Source organism: Gallus gallus, chromosome 6 (genome assembly GCF_016699485.2).
Source record: "Gallus gallus isolate bGalGal1 chromosome 6, bGalGal1.mat.broiler.GRCg7b, whole genome shotgun sequence".
In the NCBI taxonomy this organism is placed as follows: Eukaryota; Metazoa; Chordata; class Aves; order Galliformes; family Phasianidae; genus Gallus; species Gallus gallus.
The window spans coordinates 9,822,165-9,846,839 of NC_052537.1; the positions used below are offsets into that span (position 1 = coordinate 9,822,165).

A 24,675-nucleotide genomic window follows, 5' to 3' on the forward strand; every position below is an offset into this window, starting at 1 on the left:
TGGTTCTGCTGCTGGACCTGGATCTTTGCACTGTACTCTGAGTTCCTCATCAGCACAGCCCCGATGGCACTAGGGGGTATTGCGGTACCCATCTGAGGGGAAATCGGAGTTCTTTGCAGTTTAAGCCATCTTGCTCCCTTTCACACAAATCCTAAAGGTGTAATAATCCTGCTTAACGTGGTCCAACGGCTTTGTTTTTTCTGCCTCTCACATGAAGGGTTAAATTATAACATATGACTGTCCTTTAGACTCTGTGACTACACAGATGTTTAATACACCCACGTAAATTAAACTACCGATTGCTTTCCTCACCTTTTTTTCCCTTCAATCATTAATGAACATTTTCTACAAGTAAGTTAAAACGCCCAAGCAGATGACGAACTTTGGACATATTAGTTTGAATCTGTCGTTCCAGGAGCTTTGCTCCTACACAGATCTCGTAAAGACTGCAAGTGTACAAAAGGGTGCTTCCCAGTCTGGACCACAGGTTACAGGACAGTAGTAGATCTATTATGTAGAATAGTTCTGTGCTTTGAGGTTTTCCTCCATAGCAGATCATGTACCTTCTGATAATAAAACAACAACAACAAAGAAAAGCCACCACTTGAAACTGGGGAAGTAATTCCTTTGGGTTATTCAGCTCACCAGCTGCATTCAGTGCCTGACAAGTATTCCTCCTAGGGGGCTGTATGGATGCACTCTAAACTTCTCTACGCCCTCAGGAGATGCCACTGCTGGACCACCTGCAGAGCAGATCATCTATCTGTACACCCATACAGCTGCGGGTGACCTAGAATTACACATCCTGAGATCATGCTGGACCAAAATAAGGTAATTTTTTAACTAAGTGTTGGTCTCATGTCTGGCCATATTTCACGATTATCTTTGCCCTTTGGATTCCTAAACCCTAGAGGCTGGGGAGGGCTGCTATAGGCGTTATTTGTGCTTCCCTTTGTTTTCTATTTTGGAGTAGAAGATTGAGAATTCTTCTGGTGATGTATGGGACAAAAGCGTAGTTATGAAAGATGCAGCTGTGGCACTGTTACAATTCGCTTGCCTTTGAAGGCCCTTTAGGAAGGGTTTCTGATGTGAAGAAATAAGATTAATCTCTGGCTTGAGAACTAAGCCAAATGGCAGCTCCCGAAACACTGTAGGCTGTGAGCAAAAACCTGGAATTGGAGGGAGCTGCACTGCTTGTTGCAAAACCAAGGATGAAGCAGTTGTGGAGGAGGGACTCCTTCCTTTTGCCTTTGGCTTCTATGGATTATTTTCATGTGTCTGTTTCTTACCAGCAAGGCTGCTCTCTCAACATTATGATACGAACTTGACTGGCTTGTTCATATGTAAAACAGAGTTAAATGTAAAGCAGAGGACTTCTTGACAGGAGGGCATCCAAAGAAGTTAAGGTAAAGCAGCAAGGATCAATATGCACTCACTTAAAGTGCGTTTTATTTCTCAGGTGAGGTTTCTCATTTAGGTCCAAAGCTGCCTGTGATCTGAGGTTGGTTTGCATATGCCTTGGACCACTTCCTCTGCAGAAAGAGCCAGGTTATTTTAATGTATGCTGTGACTGCTGCACAACTCTTTTGAATGTTCCTGTATAGATAAGCCACAACTAACTTTTAGCTTCTTCTCTGCAGGTCTACTTGAGAATACACAAATATTCTTCCTCACCCTTTTTTTTTCTGATGCTTATGACCAATTTTGGCAGAGTGAAATGTTTTGTGTTTAATTTTAGCCTGCAGCATTGTTTTCTAAGCTCCTGCAAAATCCAAAAAGCAAAACACTTCTGTCAAGTGCTGTAATGGGAACTGGGGCATCTGTACGCTTGTATGGAAAAAATGAGTTCTACCATAGTTGTTAGGTTTCTATTACGTATGGGAAACAGCACGACTTGAATGGTCATTTCAGGACGGTTATTTTCCAGCTGCTCCTCGTGTGGCTACAGCACAATTTCAAGTGGCCTTTCCACCTCAGCTGTCATGGAGCCCAAGGAATGACTGAAGTAAATGGAGACCGTGCTGGCTGGGCAGCTGTCTTCAGTCACTTCTCGCTTAGTCAACCCAGTGCGTGTGTTTGTGAAATGCCACACTCTCCCAGGGAAATCTCTGCCAGTACCGCACCAGCCTTACTTCTCCCAGCATGTAATGCAAAATCCTCTGATGGAGCCAAGGCCCACTGACCTCTTGGTTACGGCTAGCATAACAGTTTGTTCCTTTTTCTTTGCAGTGACTTGTTTTATTTTCTGGAAGAATGTTATGTGTCATTCTGCTCTGCCTTCTCTTTAGGTTAAACCCCACATCGTTTCCTCCCATGCCCAGTTTTCTAGAGCCCTGATGGTTCCTATTCTTCTTGTGTTGTGGGATGTTTTTTGTTCCTGTTTCCCCACTTGGCTGCTCCTTCTGGTGTGAAGTACACAAACAGAACAAACACAGCCTACAGTGCTGTCTCAGGAATGAGGCTGGAGTTCATATCATACACCTGTCACTCCTTCTGGCAGTGTTTCCTTATTTTCTTGAACGCTCTGAGGTAGATTTAGGCACCTTAGAAGGCTGCTGAAGTTCATGGACCTTTACAAATAATGCATGGGGGAGTCAGTCTGGACTGCCAATACCACAGAGGAGTTCTGCCATGCCTGTCACTGCTGCAGGGGCTGTGAACGTTTTAAATTGCTTCAGAATGTCAGCAGCCATTCGTCCGTGGGACTGTTTGTATGCCCAGCTGCAGCTGATGCGGGTGCGGGCGCTAGAGCCGGCCTGGCGGGGCAGCGGCACGGCACGGCACGGCACGGCACGGCAGTCACACGGGACGCGCAGTTTGAGGTCTCGGGCAGCTTCTGCAGCGGGTGTCTCAGACCGTGGGTTTAAAGCCGCAGCACGCCGGACGGGGGCAGCTCGGGGCAGGCCGTGATGCCGCAAGGCAGCGCCTGCGGTCACCCAACGCCGCGGCCGCGATCTCCTTCTGCCGCGGGGATGCTGCCGTGTGCACCCAGGCGCGTTAAAAGCGAGAGAAGCAGCGGTGGTGCCTGCGGGGCTTCGCCACAGACGCGTCACTAAAAGGGGGGAGGCAGTGAGACTTGCAGCTCGCGGCTGCCGCCCGCCGGGCCGGGGTCCGCCTCTCCCTGGAGGGAGGAGGCGGCGGGGCCGGGGGCCGCCCGGAACGCGGAGGAGAGCCGGGGCCGCGGCGGAGGCGAGAGGGGCGCTCGCCCGAAGGGGTCGCTCGGGGTCTGCGGCCGGACAACCTACCCCCCACCCCGCTCCGGGGCCGCGGGAGGAGGCGGCGGCGGCGGCGGCCCCCGGCGGCTCCTCCCCCCGCCAAGTTACAACCGGTTCGGGCTGGCACCGTCCGCGGCCGCGCCCCGCCCCGCCGCGCTGGGGATGCGGGGCTGCCCCGGCTCTCCCGGGGGCGGCTCCTGCCCCCTGCCCCCGCCGCGCAGGTAACCGAGGACGGCGCCGGGGGCCTGAGACGGGCCGGGCCGGGGGTCCCCGAGCGGAGGCGCCGCCTGGCCGGGGTAAGGCGGGGCTGCGGCGGGGAGCCGGGCGGGGGCGGGGGGGCCTCGCGCGGGGTGTCCGGCGTCGCACGCCGCTGGAACGGGGCAACGCGGGGCTCCCCGCGGCGCTCAGCGAGAGACGGCTCTTCACTCCTCCGCGGGTGCCCGTCGGCGTGCCGGCGCCCGGCGGCCCCCACTGTGTGTACCCGGCGGTGTCTGCGGCAGGTGCCCTGTCGCGGAGCGCCCTCGGAGCCTCGGGAGGGCGTGCGCCCCTCTCCCTGCTCGCGTAACGTTGGGCGCCGCTGAGAGGAACGCGCCGAGGATGCCCTCTCGTCGCTCCTCGCCCGCTGTGCGGGCCCGGGCGGAAGGCACCGCGAGTAACTTGGCCCTCGGCCCGGCGAGCGGGCTGGCCCGGGGGCGTGGGAAGGGGCCAGGCGAGCCGGGGCCATAAAAGCGCGTCCGTCCCGCAGAGGCGGCCGAGGGACGCGGGCTGGCGAGGGAGCGGGCGCCACGGCAGCCCTCGCAGGTAGCGATGCGTACGGCGAGGCGCGCTCATCTTCCCTGTGAGGCTGGCTAGCTGGCTGGCTGGCGGCTTGCGGCAGCGCTGGCTTTACCTCTGTCTGCTCTCTGACAGCCGGTTGTACTGCAGAGGGGGGGGGGGGGGGTTCCGTGTCCTCTGGGGCGGTGGGGGCTGAGAACAGGTAGGACTGGTTGCGCTGAGCTGACGGATCTGTACAAAGCCGGCTGGGCCGAGTGCTGCCCTGACGGACGCTGCTTTGTGTGAGCTTACTGAGTGCAATGGGAAAAACGTTATCACGTTGTCAGGAAGTTTTGTTCCGGTGTTTTGTTTTGAGCCCCGTGGTGCTGCTTTTGGGCAGAAATGGAAGGAAACGTTTATGTTGAGGAGCCTCCCGTGTGAGCTGCCAAAGGGAAAGCGGGGTATGATAGATATGTATACCTGAATGCTGAGAACTGAGAGGGACCCATGCGTATTCAGGGTGGAAGTACTTAAAGACAAGTATTAACGTGTGGGGGGGCTACTAATAGTTCAAACATCAGTTAAAGTCTGACACCGTCAAAGTACAGACAAGCCTTTTTCCGTGTGTTTAATGCAGTGCCTGTACTTGCCGTAGCATCTGCGACTGAAAAAAAAGCCCCACAAATCTACCTGAAATCGAATCCGCTTTAAAATGAGGGATGCTATCATTCTGCCTGCTTCTGTCTCCATTCGTACCAGTGCGTTGCCAGGCTGGAAGAGCTGTTAATCTGCTGACCTCAGCCTTCCTTGCAGCCATATGCTGCTCACGGAAAGCAGCGTGCTTAACGAGCTTCCAGATGCACAAACAACGAACTGAAAGCGATCCTTTTGCTACTGTTTTTCTCAAGATTCCCTTTGCCACAGATTGATACAAGTTTCTGTGCTGAGGGTCAGAGTTTCAATTGCGGCCGTACTGTTGAAATCAACTTGTGTTCTTGCGTGTCCGTGCTTATCTGTCATCTTTAAGCTGGGTTTTAACATTTCTACAAAGAGAGTTTGGTGTTGTGAGGAAGCCAGCTATACAGAGTATGTGTATAATGCAGTTTCAGCGTAACACCACTATCCTACGTTTTAACTGCCTCTGTTCAGTTTGTTCTGTAGGGTTTATTTTTCTTTTCTTGCTATTGTTAAAGGCCTTCATCAAACAGCTCTCTTCCTCTGATTCTTGTTCTTTGTGAGTACAACTCATTGAAAAGCTTTTTCTAACCACGCTTCCAGTTACTGTTGAATTCTTTTTTTTTTTTTTTTTTTGCTTTATTTCTCCATTTCTGTCGTTTTGAAGTGACTAAGTTTCCTGCAGTCCAAAACAACATCCTCAGTTCTTCTGAACAGTAAGATTTGCAGAATGGTTCCCACCTAAATTCTGGTGTTGACAGCTGCTCATAGTCCATTAACCTCTCTTCTGTCCAAGCGTCTGTTTCTTTATTTTTGATGATGTAGTACAGTCTGTGTCCTCCTCCTGCCCAGAGACAGAAAACAGTGGGAGGCACATTGCATCCCTCCCAGACAGATGCGCACATTGAATGCCCATCTAGGCAGTGCTGGGAGTAACAACGCTTTAACTCCTACTGTCAGCTCTTGGCCACCCTACTGAATTTTTATCATAGGATCGTTTGAGTTGAAAGTGACCTTTAAAGGTCATCTAATCCAACTCCTCTGCAGTGAACAGGGACATCCACAGCTAGATCAGGTTGCTCAGGTTGAATGTCTCCAGGGCTCTGGGCAGCTTGTTCCAGCACCTCATCACCCTTATTGTAAAAAACTGATTCCTTATATCCAATCCAAATCTCCACTCTTTTAGTTTGAAACCATTTCCATTGTTCTGTCACAACAAACCCTGCCAAAGAGTCTGTCCCCTTCTTCATTACATCCCCCCTTTAGGTACTGGAAGGTACCTAAATCATTTCTCCCTGGAGCCTTCTCTTCTCCAGGCTGCACAGCCCCAGCTGTCTCAGCCTGTCCTTGTAGTGGAGGTCTTCCATCCCTTGGATCGTGTTTGTGTCCCTCCTCTGGACATGCTCCAACAGGTCTGTGTCTCTCCTGTACTGAGGACTCCACATCTGGATGCAGTGCTCCAACTGAGGTCTCACCAACATGGAGTAGAGGATCACCTCCCACACCCTGCTGGCCACACTGCTTTGGATGCAGCCCAAAATGCGGTTGGCTTTCTGGGCTGCAAGGGCACCTTGCTGGCTCATGTCCAGCTTGCCATCCTCCAGTACCCCAAGGCCTTTTCAGCAGGGCTGTGCTAAATAATTTTGTATTCCAACTTGCCATTTGTAGGGAAGTATTAAATAACATACCAATAAAAGGTACCTTGATGTCCCTGATCATAACAGCTTGGTTTACTGTGGTACCATTAACCATGTACTGTAGCAGAAAGCTCCAGGGGGCAGGCTCTTTGTACACGGTTCTTAGCTAACACCCTCTCCACAGGAGAACTTTGTGCCTTGAGGGAAGTAAGAGAATATGCCTTGTTGTACAGAATAGGCACACAGCAATGTCCCTAAAGGGACCTGCAAGAGGGGGAAAGAAAAGACAGGTCACGGTCACTGGTAAAAGCAATCTGTGGGATTTGGTAGATCCTTTTTTTTTTTCACTTTGAGGCTGATTTCTGTGGGGGAAGTGATGGTGATTTTCACTTTGTGCTTGACAGTTGCAGACTGTAAATGGCCTGAAGTGTTTAGAAAATAGATATTTTTGCTGTCTAAAATCTGTCGTTTTTGCTAAAAGATGTGAAAGAAAACTGCTGTGCAAAATAGGAGGCTTATGGGATGTCAAAGGTCAGCTCTTTTGCTGCCCTGACTTGACAGAACTCTGTTAAAGGTGATAAAGCCATGCAGACTGGAGGCAGATGAGGAGCTGGTCCAAATTTCTTTTCATCTTTCTATTAGAAAAGACTAAGACCTAAGGCTGTGAAAACTTTTCATCACCTGCCCTCCCTCCCTCCCCATCATATTAAAGAATAGCAGAACTGAGTTTAGAGTTGTGTCTTGGCAAAGTTTTAGTGTGAGCATAATAGCTAGCGTGTATTTGTTTTCTAGAGACTTTGAAGATATAAGAGTTGGGATTATACACTGTATATATCTATATTTTGGTGAGCTTTCAAAATCTACAATGTGATTTATTCATTTATTATTATTATTTTTTTCCCCCAGTGGAACTGTCTTCTCTTGAAGCTGTTACTGATTTCCACCATTCTTACTCCATTCAGGGACAAAGCAAACCAAGTGATACTTAGTGCAAGAAGACGTGTATATGCCCAGTCTTCTTATGACTGTATACATGTAGTGTAAATAAGGGTTAGTGTTGTTGGAAGATACCTATAAGCAGCTTCTTAGTGTGTTGATACCTTATGGCATCCTATGATTTCAGACATCTCTCACCCTGGCATCCAATATGATCAAGGGACAGTTGCCAGACATTTGAAGGAGTAAATCAGAATTTAGATTTGGAACTGAAAGAAAACTTCACGATGATTGTAACTGGAAATGCTATATCATGAAGGACTGTTACTATGTTAAAACCATAAATCTTTTCCCAAAGACTTTGAATGTCAAAGCTTATTTTCTGTTAGTAGGTCATGTTATTGTTATCTGGTGCTCAAGGCTGCTGTCAGCTGTTGATTAATTGGGGAGGGGGATCGGTTTATCTCCACTGAGGTAACTCCATAGCTTGAATTCTTCCAAAGTTCCTCTGTAAAGATACTGTTTCCACTGTTGCGGTGATACTTGGGCTGAAAACTTGCTTTGCTGCTCTTTTTCTGCAGGTAGAGTTGCCACGTGAAGCTACATTTGTAGGGGGCTGAAGGACTTGTGTGTTGTCATCTGTAAGTATCTATCCCTAATGTAACATTTAAGTATGGTGTCTTCGAATTAGGTAGAACCATCTCTTTTTGTGTCTCGCTGCGTAGTATTTATTCTTTGCAATTTCATACTGCAGTTTTGTTTTTGCTTTTTTCTTTTTTCCTGAGTTTTCCACACGAATCCTTAAGAACTGATCATGAAGAGTATGGGCAGCTTGAATGGGACTTCTGTTACTGTCTACTCATTTAGATCATTGCTTTCATAAAGCAGTCATTTTTTTTTCCCTTTTTCACTGCAAAAATGTTCAAGAACTGACACCTCTTCACAAGCAGACTACAAGACCTGCTTATTTTGTTGTTTTGCCCCCCCTCCGGGGTCTCCCATAGAGAGGTTACTGCAGCACTCTTAATGCTTAAGCTGTGGTGTGAAAATGTCCTGAAGGAAACAGAGTAAGATCTTATCTGTCTGTCTTACAGGGTAAAGAAAATAAAATGGTTGAGAATCACACATCTGGTTAGTGAGAGAGCCAGGAACAGAACATGGGTTTTGTGATCATCAGTTCAGCAGATTGCTCCCTAAAGAGAGGGAGGGCAGGTTAGTTGCATGCACGGGAACTCACGTATCATTGGAGTCATCCAAACTCCAAAGCAATTTAGCCTGGAAACTTATAAATCCTTTGCTACAAGTTAGAGGCACCACTCTCTACCTTCAGAAACTAGTCCTAAGAAGGTGAGGGCGGTTAGTTATTTAAAGCTGAGCTGCACAGATGATGGATCTTGCCATGCCTTGAACTAATATCTTTATGCTTGTGAATTCTCTTCAGTCCTAAATAATTCATTGGAGTTACTTTATAATTGTAGTCTTTCTTCGCTTTTGGGCCTCTGTACTTGCTTAGGATAACCAAGGGCATAACTGCTAGTGGCCAAGTGTTTCTCTTGCTGCACTGCACCATGTATTGGTGCCTGAGGTCTTCACAAAGCCTCCGTAACATTCGGAAAATGAAATGTGATCCATGTCTGCAATGCAGTGCTGACGGATGTGTGACATACTAATATATGACTTGCGCTGTACCACAGGAACAGTATATGATGATGAAGGGTTAGCGATACCAAATGGCAACTCATCTTCATTGCCTATATGCTGCTTTTTATTACATTTCTTGAAGTTTGGTTGGCAGTATCTCACTTCTACAGCTCAGTTATATCACCAAGCCTAATTTCTAATACTCTGTTCTGTCTCTTTTTGTTGTTGTTTGTTTGCACAGGGTCTACGTGTCCATCTATGGTCATCTGACAAGATGGTGTATCGGAAACCACCCGATGGTGGCTGGGGCTGGGTGATTGTCATCGTTTCCTTCTTTACTCAGTTCTTGTGTTACGGATCACCGCTGGCGGTGGGAGTCTTGTATTTAGAATGGCTGGATGCTTTTGGAGAAGGGAAAGGCAAGACTGCTTGGGTTGGATCGCTAGCAAATGGAATCGGATTGCTTGCCAGTAAGTGTAGATGCAGTATCTATCTTAAACGGAAACATTTCCTTTCTAGCAGATGCTTTCATCTCTGTGTGCTTTTGGAATTATATTAAACACAGCTATAAATGATGTAAGAGCATGAAGGATAGTGTATTTTTGTTTCAGGTCAAGATAAGTAAGAACACCGCATTTATAGTTCCACTTTAAATAAACCAGAACAATGGTAAAATAGAAAAAAAAAATTAACCATAGAATTCAAAATAACTGTATTTGAATAATCTAGAAATATCAGACTATACTTGAAAAGCTGAATAGTAATTTTGTTGATGGGACTTTTTTTTTTTTTAATTTAATAGGGCTTTAGCTAACATTTGCATTAGTATCTTTAAAATCAGGGCAAACTGCTAGTCTGAAATGTCTCAAGTGCTTCAGGAAGAAAAGGTCAGTTAATAAACCAGTTACTTGTTTTTCATCTCTAGAAGTAAATTCACCAAGTAAAGTAGATTTGGGCTCTCTTGCTTGTTGTCTGAGGTGAAAAAAAACAGCTCTTGAAGGTTGGAAAGCCGTGGATGAAAGTGGCATTAAATAAAATAATTTCACTGGAAACTTTTTAGGAAGATGTTGTCTTGAAGAGGAAGAGTGGGGTTTTGTGAAAATTAAGCACTACTATGAAAGTCCATAGGTCCATTTTGCTATTGTTGTTTTAATGCTGAGCCATGGGTACTCTACTGGTAACATCACTAGCTTCTGCTTTTCAAAGATTTGTCAAGGGAGCTATTACCCTTCTGCTGAAACTAGACAAAAATGGCCCATCAGCAGAAATACTGCTATGGGCAAAAGCATTCAAGTAATTTAATGGCTGAAATCTAGTTCAGGATTCTGAGGAAATCTCTCCTGAAAAGAGAGCTGACATTCAAATCGTGATACAGAACTGAACAAAAGCCTCTGCTTTATGCAACTCTAAATGGCCAAATACTCTTGTTGCATTTGTGTTAGGGATTTATATCACTAGGCAGAGCAGAAATAGACGAAGGCAAGTGGATTTCCACACAACTATATTCAGTCTCAGGGTGTATGATAGAGTCTGCTCTTCTGTTATAGATTTTTATTTTTCTGTTTTAAGGGCGTTAACTCTTATTATGAAGCATTAAAGCCTAAATAAACTTGAGTGAGAGAATGAAGTGGGAGAAAATAAGGTTAGACAAGATAGTTACTGAAGGAAAACTAGGCAAAAGGGGATTGCAAGAGAAGGAGTGAGGAAAAACTTCTCTGGAGACCAGAAGCCTTTGGCTCACTCCTCTAATGAGAGTCTCTGACCCTTTCTTCATATGGCAACACCATGCTAATTTCCAGCGTTCTTAGTTCACTCTGCCTTGCCTCTGTGATCGGTGGTCAGTAATGTGCTTTTAGGCAAACAGAAACTTCTGTGACTGAATGGTGCAGGAAAAAGGTGTTGTTATAAATTGCTTTGGTATGAAATGATTGAACTGCTTGAAAATTTGACAGTCTGTCAGTATGATTTTATTCTTTCAGTTTGGGATTTGGAAGCTTAATGGTAATTTATAATTTTAGCTCAAAGAAAAGTACAGAGAAATATTTTACTAGCATTGAAGTTACCAGAGTTGACTGAAAACAAAAGTTATGTTCCTTGCTCTACATTAAATGGAAGATCCTGCTGTCTTGACTGGGATCTGACCTTAATGGTAACTCTACTTGGTGTAAACGTATTGGAGGGCACTGTGAGTATCCTAACCTCTACTGAAAACTAGAATGCTTTTGACAGTTTACAATTCTGTGACATGCTGGTATTCTACTGTACTTCTGGAAAATTCCCCCAGTACCCTTTAAATGTTTCGATTTAAAAGTTTCCCTGTGGGACTAATATAGACGCAGTAACGATGATGTTGTCTAGTTGATTTGGTGCTCATAGCAGGAAATAAGGGAAAAATCCTACTGTTCTTTTATATGAAATTTTATGTCTTAAGGGAGTAACTTCTGGCTCTGATAATAAAAGTTCTTTATTGCAAATAAGGGCTTTATGAAGGAGGTTTAGCAAGGACTAAAATAATATGATGGGGTCTGTGCACCCATCATATCTTCTGTTGCTCTCTGTGGGAGATCTGTTCTTCTTTCCTTGCAGTGTAAGAAGGATGCATTGGTGTCAGTGACTGTAAAGCTCATCAGAATGCCTTCATGTTGCGTAAAAAGTGACCTTAAAGAGTGTAATTCTCTAAATGTGTTTTTGTTAAAGATCAGCTCATTTAAGAGCAGGAACTGCTACAAAAAAGCCCATAAAAAGATACTGTTATTTGATCCTTTCTTATTTATAGGAATGTCTCGATCTCTTATCATGTTAAAATTCCAAGGGCTTCAGTAGATTAGCTTTCTAGATTGGTACAAGGAGCATTTTCATTCTTGCTTGTGGAACATGCAGTCTCTTACAGAAAGTGTTTTTCCTGCAGAGTTCATAGCAGAAAAGACCCAGTCACATGTGGTTTTAGTGCAAAAGCAGTGGTATAACAGACTGCTGTGTTAGAACCTTTTCATGAATACAGAAAAAGTGAACTTGTTTCTGTTATCAATTCTGCTGCTGCAGGTTCTAGTATTACAGGCCAGATGTACAGGACCACTGTGTGTCATAGCCTATGTTAAATAGATGATCAGGCTAATAGATTTCTTTCTAAATTATCAGAAAGTGTTTGTTCAGTGCATTCTCCATCTCTTGTAACTTTTCTCAGTAGTTAATCGCTTCCCTGAAAGTATGTAATCTTATCATAGAGTTTGCTTAGTTTTAACTTTCAGCTGATTAACAAGTTTATCTTTAAAAATGGTATATTTGAAGTGTCCAGAATAAGTGTGGTTTGTGTTTGGAGACTGCAGTGTAATTATTTTTTTCTTTTAAGCCTGTATACTTTTATTCAGTCTCTTTTTGTCATTGATACCAGTGTTCTGTTTTCCTATTCTTTCTCATTAACAGCACTGAAAAACACATTAGATAACTTCTGTGACAGTGGGAGGAATATCTAGTGAGTTTGCTATCTTGATACTGTAATTTAACTGAAGACAGGAATATGTCCTTATATGAAAGACAGCTGGCAGTGAAAAAAGTTTCTGTCCCGTCTGTAAATGTAGTTTAAAACATTTTTTAAAGTAGTAGATGCTGCTGAGTACTGTTACGTTTGCTTTGTTGGTATCCTTTCTACAGTGTTTACTCTGCTTGTGTGAGAGCTAAACTTAGACCAAGACATAGAAACCTAGTACAGCACCTTGTTTATTGAGACACATTCCCTGGTACCCTGGTGTTCAGTTTCTGTCCCCTTGGAGTACAGGCTGTATGGCTAAGGCCAGTGTCCAGCCCTGAACTGAAGAGCTCATCAGTTGGAAAAAGAAGTGGGGCAGAGACCTGACCTATTGCTTCCTTGCGGGATGACTCAAGTTAGAACTTTCTGTGAAGTGATGTTACTGTGTATTGAAAGAAGTGTGCGTAAAAAAGAGAGAGAATGCATCAGGTCAATGGTCTACAACATGTGTCTACAATGTCTACAGCATATCGTAACACTGATAGGCTATCAGAGATGTGGGAGATGGCTCCAGGAATGAGGTAGGGCTTGTGTAGGAAGAAATTAAAAGCGCTTATGTTGTGCTTGGTAAAGCAGGCCAGAGGAAGATATGTATAATGTTCTTGAAGATTGTTTCTCCTGCACCAAGTGTTCTTAATTTTACATCCATTTGGAGCCTGAAATTAAATTAGATCCATGTTATACTTGTTAAAAGCAAAACAGACAAAGACCTTGGCACCCGTAATTGGCACCATAGCTGTTTATGGTAGGCCAGCAATATGTCTCCTGTTCCCACTCCCCTTTATTAATGGATTAAGAACAAAGGGAAGATTTTCTTGAAAAGCATGTCTTGATAAATTAATGGAGTGTTTCTGCTGGCCTGAGGTATTTTGTGTTAAACGTCTAAAAAAACCCATGAATTTTGTATTGTCAAGCAATATTTGTATAACTCTAAGACCATCTACAGACTTTTGGACAAAAGCCTTGCACGTGGGTAGCTCCCACCCAAGGCTATGGAAGCTGTATAGAACATGGAAGGAGTGGAGAGGGTCCCCAGATTCCTCCAAAGAGAAGCTCAGTCCATTTAGTAATTTTTTCAAAAGGAAGTGATCTTCTTTGAGTTGGAGAAGGATTGCTTTTTCTGGTCTACATTCTTACACAAACACTGGGAGGATGTTGTGTTTGTTTTCAACAAGCAATGCTTGTAATACGCAAAAAATATATTCTTGTGTTATGTCCAGTAGTTACTCTACTGTTTCAACGAGCTAGTACAGATAGAATTGCTTGGGTTGAAAAGGACCACAATGATCATCTAATTTCAACCCCCCCTGCTGTGTGTGCAGGGTCACCAACCACTAGACCAGGCTGCCCAGAGCCACGCCCAGCCACTTTCAAGTAAAGCCTTTAGTCTGGTCCTTCTAGGCAGGCCATAAAGCACTCCCTGCTTTCAGGGAAAGCTATTTACACTCAGCAGCTATAGAAGAACAAGTGGGATTGGAAGAGACACAGAGCCACCAACATCCAAGTCTACTTTCTCCACACCTAGCAAAGGTAGGCTAAAAGCAGTTAATTCACAGAACATTTTTGAAAGCAGAACCCCCAGTTTACCTGAATACCAACAGGTAGTGTGGGTCAGATTAATGCAGGTGATAAGAAGAAGAACTGTTGTCCAGCATTGTTTGTTTAGTAGCTGTGAAGTGGGGGAGGGAGGACTGTAGATATGAGAGGATGGAGGACGAGCATATTTGTTTGCAGTATTTTTTTCGCTCTGTGTGAGAACGCTGAGGAAGAGAGTGTTAGCTCCTGCTGCCATAAAAGAAAACAGCTCTGTAGTGAAATTGCAGACGGAAGCATCTGTTTGGAAAGAGAGTGTCTACAGAGGTCGGAAGATCACGGCAGTTGTGAAGATCTTGTGTTAGCAGCAGATGGCTTGTTTTCATATCTCATGAAGGAATCACTGTCACATTCAGGTCTCAATGAGGGTAAAATCTTTTATGTATTTAGAAAATCCTAATGAAAATATCAAGGTATGCTTGATTCTTTTCAGTTCTCTCCCTTTGATCATTTTCCATCAAGAGAGAGCCTGTCTCTTCTGCTGCTTCTTTCATTTTTTTTTTTCTAGGGAGCATCTGGACCACTCTCCTGCATATAGAATGATTACCAGGCAGCAGATCATCGATAAGTTGTGTGCAGAACAGCACTGGCAGTCCCAGTGCTGCTTTAGAACAGAGCAACTTTCAGAGCAACTCAGTTTTCTTCCTAGAGTTAGCTGCCATTCTGATAAAGTGGGCTGGTTTCTTCCTGATGGAATTTACTTGGAAGGAAAAAAAAAAAAGCTCTGAGGTTTTATTTGTAAGAGAGGTATATTGTGAGCCATATCTTAAAGCATTATTCCAATACTAGTTCTAACCCCTGGAGTTGCTTAGCAAACTGAAGAAAATCCTGGCCTACAAAACGTTATCTGTGCTTCCTATTGAGGACGGCCACTGGGATTCTATTTTCTGTTGTTCACATTAGGGTGGGAAATGTATTATCAGTAGAAGGATCTTTCTGAAACATTTGACTAGATAAAAACCTTTACACTGCTTGTAGAGCTGTTTGCTGTGTGATTGTACATTGACTCTTACATTCTTGAGAATGCAAGCATCCACTTTGAACAAAATCCACAGGGCAGGAGTTCACAGAGCAAGTCTCAGTCCCACTCTGGGAAAGTTGGACGTTTGACTAGATTTAACTGCTTTGAACCCATTGTGCTTGAATTACTTGTAGAGAATGACATGTTTGTGTACAGTAAACTCCTGTGCAAATGCCATGGTAATAACCAAACACACTTTGCCTATTGAAAAAAGTGCAAGCTCTTTGGGAAACAGAGGTAAGAACTGTGGAGAGGCAGGAAAATGAAACAAAGATGCTTGCTCTCATGGGGGTTTTCTTTTGTGACTTATTTTCTAGCAGTATAATAATGGGTGTGAGAAAGTAAGGCCTGTTGTGGAGGGGAAGATGGATCTGTTTTTCTTCTTCAGATGGATCTGGAGATCTATAACTGTTTTAATAGTTATTCTGGTGCTCCTTCTTATAAACAGAGTCATTGCTGAGATGCCAAATCTCTTGCTGTGTGAGACGACATATTAATTCTGAACTTACTGGAACGAGTTATTTAGTTTTGCGCAGGTTGTTTTCCATGTCAGAGCAGAAAGATCTCTTTGTACGTTCTATTCTCTTTTGGGATTATTTTTTGTAATGGGGAGAAGATGGAAGAACATCTCCTTGGACTCTGTCAGAGGTGCTTCTGATGATGTTCCAGAGAGGAGTGCCCTTGTCACAGTATGCAGATGTGTTCCTCAGTTCTCTCCCCCCCCTCCTTTCCACTGCCTAGGTTCCAGAAGGTCCCATTTTACTTTGAATCCTTTGCTAGCAACCAGTGCAATCCATATCAGCACTGCAGGCTGGGCAGAGAGCTTCTGAAAGAAGAATACGTCACAACATAGAGAGAATGCATAAGGGAAATACTGTTTGTTTCAGCAGGGCGGTGGGTAAGAAATAAAGAATAGAAAGCGCGTAAATTCCTCTGCTAAATTGAATTATGTTATCACTGCCTATCATTCTTTTGGTGTAGAAGTGTTGTTTTTTCTTTTAATGTAATGCAGATTAAATCCTTTATTTCTTATAAACCCTGCAGTTTTAAGAAACATGCCAATCTTAATTTGCCAGTTCTTGTAAGTAATTCTAGGAATCAGCATCCATCTAATACTCCCAGCTTTTCTTCTTGGCAAGTTGCTCTGCCTGAGTTATTCTGGCCGGCTTTCGTTCCCACAGTGTGCTGGTTCTTGAGAAGCAGCAAGTGCTTCTATCTTTATTTTTTATTGTTTCCAGAGTGCACATAAACCCAACTTCTCCAGAAGATTTTCTCCTTTCTTCTTTACTCTGACTCTTTGCCTAGTTGAGCCTCAGTTCAAACTGTGTTCTCTTTAAGTTCCCAAAACAAACAGCTCTCACACAGGGCAGAAGTTCTGACCTGCTTTCCATCTGAGGTCTGTTTCACCTGCTAACGAATCTGTGCTCCTGCCTGCCAGAACTCCTTGTCCCATGGCTGGTAACCACGCAAACACCTTGTCTGCATTCCCAGCTGCTAGCTCCTGTCTGTAAACCTAGGCAAGCACCGTCATCAGCTCCAAGTGTTGTTGTTCACCTTATGTCATGTCTCGGCTCAGCTCCCATCTGCCTGGAATTGTAGTTCTGTGTGAGTCGGAGAACTGACCTGAGAAATAGCAGACTCTGAAATTACTGCTTTCGCAGTTTCTATTGACTGTGAATTGCTTTTGTATCAACATGAACGTGATGCAAAGATGGTGAGGGGTTTTTGTTTTGTTGTGTTCTTTAAATAATGTCATTTGAATGTATATCAAACTTCTAATTTTGTGGCTGACAAATTTAGGATTGTGGGTCTGAGATACGTCTATGAATGTTTGGAACTGGGGGGTTTCAGAAGATAATTTGTTTTTTTGTGAGCCGAGTCCCATGCTGGTTTCTTATTTATGCAGGACACTGAGCTTGCATGCCAAAAGGCCACACAACAGAAAATTAAGTGATTGTTCTACAACTACTGTGAGGGAAGAACTGATTCGGTAGAGGCAGAGTATAGCTGTTGCCTGTACTTTCTTCTTGTTTTGAAAAACCAACAAACCAGGAAATATTAGGGAGCAAAGAGAAAGAGAAAGCTCTTCCAAACTTCATGAACATTGCTCTGGACATTCTCGATAAATTACTTCTACTTTTCACAATTTTACAATAATAGCCAAGATAGGCAATGAGCAGTTATTTAGTAAAATACTGACTGGCAGGTATTCCCTTGAAAATCAGGCCTTTATCTGCTGCATCAGCAGATGTTTCCTCCAGGCACCAGATGACATTGCTGCTGTGATTATGATCAGATGTTTTCCATTTCAGTTTTATACCTTTCATCTTATATCGAGATGACTACTGATACTCTGTTCTGAAACACTGTTTTTTGTTTCTATTAAAAAAAAATAAATGTCTGCTTGGCTAAAGCCTGGCTGAGGGTCTAAATTTTTTGGTACATACAGATGGAGACTCTTTTTCAGAACCTTCATACAAGTCCTTAGGTTTGTAGTCACAGCGTTATAGTCTAGAATGTATGTATCACCCTACTTTCAAATTATGTTCTGCTCTCTCCCTGCCTGCCTGCCCTTGTATAATTCTGTGTTCCTTGAGCAGAATTCTTGCAAGCTTGATCTTTCATGTTTTTATAACCTACTCTTAAAGAATCAATTGTTTTTTAGTGTATTTATATATTTATTATCACAAGGAACATTTCCATTGACTGAGATTTTTGTATTTCTTCCTGTTACTGCTATTCACAAGACTGTTTTTTCTGCTTTTCACCTAGGCCCTGTGTGCAGCATTTGTGTGTCATCCTTTGGAGCAAGGCCAGTAGCGATCTTCAGTGGCTTTATGGTGGCTGGTGGCCTCATGATGAGCAGTTTTGCGCCTAACATATACTTTCTCTATCTTTCATATGGGATTGTTGTTGGTAAGAAGCAGCTCCCTTTCGTATAGAGACTTAGAGCTTATTAAGTCTTGGTGTAGTAATCTGAAAGAAGAAACCAATTCACAGAGGCAGCTATAGTCTGGGACTTGAGTTAGCACGGAGTACCTTACTTTGGGGTGGGTCACACAGGCAGCCCGTTACCACGTAGTGAAAGGCAAAGGCAATGCATATGTTCTTCAGGATTTAAAAGCAGTTTGTTCTCTGTTAACACAATTACTAGAGCTGGAAAGACTCATCTATCCTGAGGGAGGGGTATATTCAAGCAGGTCTTCTGTAAGCAGGAAGCACTAATCTTAAAAGAATAAAATCCCTTCAGGAATTTTGTCATGTACTCATTCTAGCTTAGTAAATTAGAGATCATTAAGGAGCGATGTTGTTCTCCACATAACTGGGTTGAACCTAAGGTACTCCACTAAAGGCATGAAAGTGCTGTTCTCCTGGCGGGGGGGTGGCTGTCTTTTTGCTGCGGAGGGCTGCTGTGGGTGGTTATCAAATTGCCAATTAACTGTGTCAAGAATCTAGATGCCTTACTGGCTGTCAGGACCCAGCAGGGTGTCCTGGCTATGGTACAGTGCCATGCAGACAAAGCTGTACTGTTGGCCCAGGCCAGCCATTTAACTGCTTCCACATAGCATAAAATGTGAGCTGGTGAACTGCTCAAACTGAGCCAGCTTTACACAGATTTGGGAACTGGGACCGGCTGTAGGGAGAGAAGGTTTGGACAGTGCAGGCAGCCTAATGCCGCTGACAGCGTGATGGGTGCTGAGCCAGATTTAAAGGTATCTCTGGGTCTGGGGTACACCACTGCATCATGTGGGGAATAAACAGGCGTTCATTTCCCTGAGTACATTGTCTGCCTTATTCTTTGCAGGGCTTGGATGTGGCCTATTGTATAATGCAACGGTTACCATCACTTGCCAGTATTTTGACAAACGCAGAGGCCTTGCCCTTGGTCTGATTTCAACAGGTATGGTTTTTAATTGTCATTCTCTCTAATTTTTCAGTGCTAACACAACTAACATTATTCTGGCAGTAGAAAAACAGAGCATTTTATTTTTCTCAGTTACTTCCTGAAGTCAAAGCATCAGTAGCAATGGACATGTAACAGCCAGCTTCAGGTGAATTAGTCACTACATCTGCAGTTGTATGGTGTGGATTATCCATATAGATGAGAAAAGGAGATTCACCAAAATGAAAGTAGATTATGAGTAGCTTGGGCTCTGTGCCATGAGTAATACCAGGGGAAACTTTCTACAGAGCTCTCTTCTCTCTCTTCGTACTTACACAAGTTGATGGATAAAAGAGAATGGAGATGCAAAATACAAATGCTGGATTAACATAATCTCACATCTAGTTTCCTAAAAACTAGACTTGAAGTTTGGGCTTAGGTTTTTTGTTTTCCCTTTTCAGTATAAAAGGAAGACGAATGTCTGAAAGATTACAAAAGCTCTTCCCAACTGTTATCCATGCATGTGAAAGGGATCTTAGAAGAATGAACCTCTGATAATAGAAGGGAAATTCTTTGAAGGCTGCTGAGCAGCCTTTCTCAGTCCTTAGGTTGTGTGTTGTTGTACTTTGTACCAAGAGAAACTAACTTAATGAACCAAGTAGAAATAGTTAAAGAAGTGTACTGTTCCACACCTGCCTTTCTGTGTTGTATTGAGCCTTTCCTTTGATCCTTTTTCTCAAGCAGTGGTTAGTTAAGAGGGGCCTGGTCAGTACTGTTAGTATTGTAAGCTATATACGGTTGACCTACACTGGTGTATTAAAGGGGAACCACTACTGCATTGTCTCCTGGAAAAATCGGTAGTGGCTTTTATTGGCTTTGCAGGCAGTTGGCTATGGGGCTTGATTTTATTGAGGGTTAGTTAGTTCATACACTGAAGTGTATGGATCACTTTTATAAAACCTAGAGATTCTTTGGAAAATCATTTTAAAGTTTGTCTTTAAATTGACTTGAAAAATCAGTGCTCTGTATTTGTGAGTGTATATCCATTGATTATACAATGCATCTATGCTCGCTTTAGCCAAGAGTGTATACTTTACATTGGTAGGATTGCATGAAATGCTTGTGCTCATTGTAATTACTTACCCTTAGATATTTTCTTCTGAGTAGTCAGATTTCTCAAATGCATGTTTGGACCTGTAGGGCTTCAGAAGTGCCTTCGGAGTAAATTTACCTGTAGACTCTAAGCTACACTCTTTGAACACCAGACAGTCACCTGCTGTTTGTAGAAAGGCTCTTGGTGAACCACCGGTCTCTTCCTGCCTTAGAGGAGGCAGGGGGCAGCAGTGAGGGGAAAGGAGAAAGTGATCTTGTGTGAAATTCTAACAGAACTGATTTAAAGTGTTACTGAACATGGTACCTAAAGGGATATGTGTACATATGTGCACGGCAAAAGGATATTACGTTTTTCATCAGATACTGTATGGATTCTACTTGTTTCTGTAAGTGTCTGCTGGTGTTAATCATCATAAGTTCTCCAGTGTTTTGAAAAACATTTTGTGCATATTCAATCAAGAAACTGGCCTAAACAGGGAAGATAATTCATAAGTTCATTAGATTGAGAATAGAGGAGCACAAATGACTTCTGCATTTCAACAACTACAAAATATGCTGTCACAGGAATGTTAAGTTTTTATTGGTGAACAAAGTTCTCAGCTGTGTTATTCTTGTTTTATAGGCTCAAGTGTTGGACTCTTTATATATGCAGCATTGCAAAGAGAGCTTATTGAACTATACGGACTGGATGGTTGCCTGCTAATAGTTGGTGCACTATCTCTAAATATACTAGCATGTGGCAGCCTAATGAGACCATTGGAGTCATCTGATTCCCCTTCACCAGAAAAAGCATGTACAGACAAAGTCCCAGATCAATACTTTGTTTACCACGAAAAAGAAAAGACTGTTGAAGAAAATATAAGCATCCTTGAAAAGGGCTACATTGATGAGAAATGTGCAAACAACGTGCCTGACTACAAACAAGATAACATTTTAAATAAGAATGTATTAAGCTCAATAAATGTAAATGAGAAAGACACTTATAAAAAGAAAGTTGTGGAACAGACAAACTTCTGCAAGCAACTAGCCAAAAGAAAATGGCAGCTCTATTTGAACTACTGGGAGGAAACTGTGGTTCTTTTTAAGAACAGAGTTTTTTCAGCTCTCTTTTTTGCCATCTTGCTCTTTGATATTGGTGGATTTCCTCCTTCTCTGCTCATGGAAGATATAGCAAGAAGCGCAAACATCAATGAAGAAGACTATCATATGCCTCTTGTTTCCATTATAGGCATTATGACTGCTATTGGCAAACTTATTTTAGGAATACTGGCAGATTTTAAGTGGGTTAACACCTTATATCTATATGTACTTACCTTACTAATGATGGGAGCAGCCTTGCTTGCGATTCCATTTGCCAGAAGTTACTTTACATTAGCAGTGCTTTCTGGGATTCTGGGTTTTCTGACTGGGAACTGGTCAATTTTTCCATATGTAACAACAAAGACTGTGGGAATTGAGAAGCTGACACATGCTTATGGGATACTGATGTTCTTTGCTGGACTTGGAAACAGCCTCGGACCACCAATTGTAGGTAAGGTCAAGTTAGATATTTTAAAATTAACATGAGATTATCAGAATCCCGTTTGCGTGTGGGTAGTCCTACTTTGTCCTAATAACAGTAGAAAGATGATATAAAAATCTTAAAAAAATTAAAGCCTGTTTCTCCAGATTTTGTTCTGTTTTTGGCTTTGCTTAAAAGCACATTTCATGTGTAAGTGGTCATAGTGTGCATTAGATTTAAGCTTTTGTTTTATCCCCACGATTTTCCTTTGACTTACGGTGCTGTGTTCTGTTCAACTCCTCACTGATGCTCTTCTCTTTTATTTTCACCCTCAGGTTGGTTTTATGACTGGACGCAGGAGTATGACACTGCATTCTATTTCAGTGGCTTCTGTGTTTTACTGGGAGGATTTCTTCTGCTGTTGGCAGCATTACCCTGCTGGAATGCCTGTACCGATCGGAGCTCAAAACTGCCTCCAAATACTTACTCCTACAAAGTTGCATCTAGTGCCTAGGTGACAACTGGAAAACACTACTTTATGCCTTTTTTATATATTATATAGCAAAGGATTTTAGTAATTTTTCACTTATTTATGAATTCCAAAAATCCTTATCCACTAGAAAAATTCTATTGCTGGTTTATGTTCAACTTTTTTTAGTTTTCTTTTCCTTTTTTATCCTTTTTCTTCCCCCCCCCTCTCCTTTTTTAAGAACAGTCTTATTTTGTCTACTGTGCACTGTGTTTTCTGCCTTTGTCTACTGTAATTTCCTCTCAGCCTGTAATGGATATATTGTGCTGTATTATTGGCTGTACTGTTATTTTGTTGTTGTTGTTTTTTGGTTTGTTTGGTGTTTTTTTTTTTTTTTTAAGGTATAGAGAGTGTGGAGGGTTGAAGACATTGAAGCAAAAATGAAGGCCTATTTCTTACTGGAGAAGACCTGCATTTCTGTCACCTTTTATGGGTCTCCAAGTTGCACAATCAGACTTTATGAAACAAAAATTTGCCTTATGAGAATATAATGCTATGGCAAGGTGCTTGTAACATCATGTTCAGATTAACTTTCTGACTTTTTAAAGTTTCTCCAACTCACAATGAAGTGCCAATGAGGGAGGAAGAACAAAACCATCCTTCTGTTGCATTAATGAACTTTATGATGAAAGTAAAGATTCTTACTACCACTGCGACTGAAGACTATGTTTATAATTATTGCACTTTGGTGAAGTTTGTTTATAATACTGTTGAACCAAAATCTTTTAAACCAAGGAATAAACATGATTTTTGAAACCATGTAAAGAAATGCTGACTTGGCTTATGCAAGTTGAAAGTCTTTAGATTGAAGTTGGAGATACGTTTGCAGAAGCCCACAGGCAAGTGTTTCTAAGCAAGTTGCTGCAGTCTGGCAGTACCAGGAGCATCTCTTGTTGCACAACTGCAGTTTAGTTGGTTGGGCCTGCTGAAGAGAGCTTGTGATGAATCAGAGAGGTTTCAACGAAGTGGATTTGACTGGAAAAAAGAAAAAAAAAGTGGCATCAATCTTATTTTTGCTGTTATTTTCTGAATGGATGTATCAAGAAGAGAAGCAAATAAAAGGGATCAATAAAATAAGTGTGGGAGGTATAATAGAAGAGGTACAGAGGCGAGAGTTGCAACAGTGGAATGCCAAGCAGGCCCTGAATGAGCTCCTGGAACTGCTGCCCTTGAAGCTCTCTCACTGCAGTCCAGCTCTGTATGCCTGTGTTGCTTTTTGCTTAACCCAAGGTTGGTGTGGCTTGGGGGATGCTGTGTGAGGTGAAGGCTTTTCCTGAGCAAGGCAGGAAGGCTCCATTGGGCCTGCTCTGCTTTCAGTGCCCTGTGCAGTAGCTTCTGTTGCTTCTCCCACACTGCAGACTTGTCTCTTTGTTCTTACATCATACAATCTCCTGCCCACCAGTGACACGTCCTGTGTGCTTTGGCTTCTTGTAGGTTTGAAGTTTACTGGAACATGTTGGGAAGCCTTGTATGAATTGGATATTTTTAGTCTTTCCTGATTTATGTACTGCTCTCTGCAGATGCGTATGTACTTCTCTGCCATAGTAAGTTCTTCAAGTGTGTGCTGTGATTCTGGCTCACAAATAATCCTTAAGATAAAAAGAAATGCATGTAATGAGCAGCCTTTGTTGTCAAAGTAGTATCAACAGAGTTACTGGTTTTTCAGAGCTAATTATGTAAGAATCACATATCCTTTAAGCGGGGCAGATATAAGAGCAGGTGAAGTTCCCTTTTCTGGCCCAAGGTGGAAAAAAGCAGGTTGCCTTCAGACATTTTCTGCTAGCTCTCTGAGACTCCTATTTCTGTTTGTGTTTAAGTCTGACAAAAATAACAATGAAGTAATTTGGCCTTCTGTTCTTTACTCCACCTGCCAATTGGGTGTAATGACTGTTTTTATTTCTTAGGTTTCTTATTCAATGCATGTGGAAAAAAAATACTGAGTACTCATTATATGCAGAAATGCAACTCCAATTCCAAATTGGAGCCCTGCAAATCTGAAGTGGATTTGTACCTATAGTCAGCTTTCACTGCACTCACGTGGAGGTAGTACCGTTCTATGCATCTCAGAGACACTGCAGTGGTATACTGGATGTGATCAGGATGTGTGCGCCTGCACGTGAATATCTTAAAAGTATTTCACTTCCTGCAAAAGTACATTCTGAATGCATTAAATATGAAACTGGTATTACATTGTATATCAATTTTTGGAAAAAGTCAGCTACAATTAATGTTAATGATTGGGCAACATGTAGTACTCTTCTGCAATGGAAATAGTGTCTATAATTAGGCATCTTGATGTGTCTGGAAATCTGGCTAGTGATCTGTGACAGTTTCCTGATATAACCTTACCAGTGTGTGAGGAAAGAACCCAGGCTGTGGAATGACCTTATGCTGCCACCGCAGTCAATATGTTAGGACTGCTAATCCTAACCAGATGGTTGAGCACTGTACCCATACTAACTGATAAACAAGAGCAGGGACTTAATGTTTCAGCTTTCACTTTTACTTCTCTAGTTTTGACTGGGGGAGGGGTAGGTTCTTTTCATGAAAAGATTTTCAGGGATGCTTGAGTTTGTCTGAAAGCGTTTACTTCTGTCTGGAAGGCTTCATTCACCCTGAGCAATAGGCTCAGATGGGGTGGGTTCTTCTTGT

General features: G+C 42.9%; 1 protein-coding gene across 7 annotated transcripts; it reads left to right on the plus strand.

Annotated features, from left to right (window-relative positions):
• Positions 1 to 385: 385 nt before the first annotated feature.
• On the plus strand, positions 386 to 22,782 carry SLC16A9 (solute carrier family 16 member 9). 7 transcript variants are annotated; one of them, XM_046942843.1, is made up of 9 exons: positions 386 to 831; positions 1,928 to 3,511; positions 7,798 to 7,857; positions 8,311 to 8,428; positions 9,099 to 9,327; positions 17,770 to 17,913; positions 18,803 to 18,898; positions 20,616 to 21,524; positions 21,830 to 22,782. In XM_046942843.1, exons 5-9 carry the CDS (start codon positions 9,132 to 9,134, stop codon positions 22,006 to 22,008), a joined length of 1,524 nt encoding a protein of 507 aa, XP_046798799.1. In that variant the 5' UTR covers positions 386 to 831; positions 1,928 to 3,511; positions 7,798 to 7,857; positions 8,311 to 8,428; positions 9,099 to 9,131; the 3' UTR covers positions 22,009 to 22,782.
• The last annotated feature ends 1,893 nt before the right edge of the window (positions 22,783 to 24,675 follow it).

Bases quoted from the DNA above. Each gene is read 5' to 3' on its own strand.
- SLC16A9 (XM_046942843.1), top strand. From the start codon at position 9,132: ATGGTGTATCGGAAACCACCCGATGGTGGCTGGGGCTGGGTGATTGTC. The intron at 17,914-18,802 runs GTAAGAAGCAGC...TATTCTTTGCAG, and splicing joins TTCATATGGGATTGTTGTTG to GGCTTGGATGTGGCCTATTG. The intron at 18,899-20,615 runs GTATGGTTTTTA...CTTGTTTTATAG, and splicing joins CCTTGGTCTGATTTCAACAG to GCTCAAGTGTTGGACTCTTT.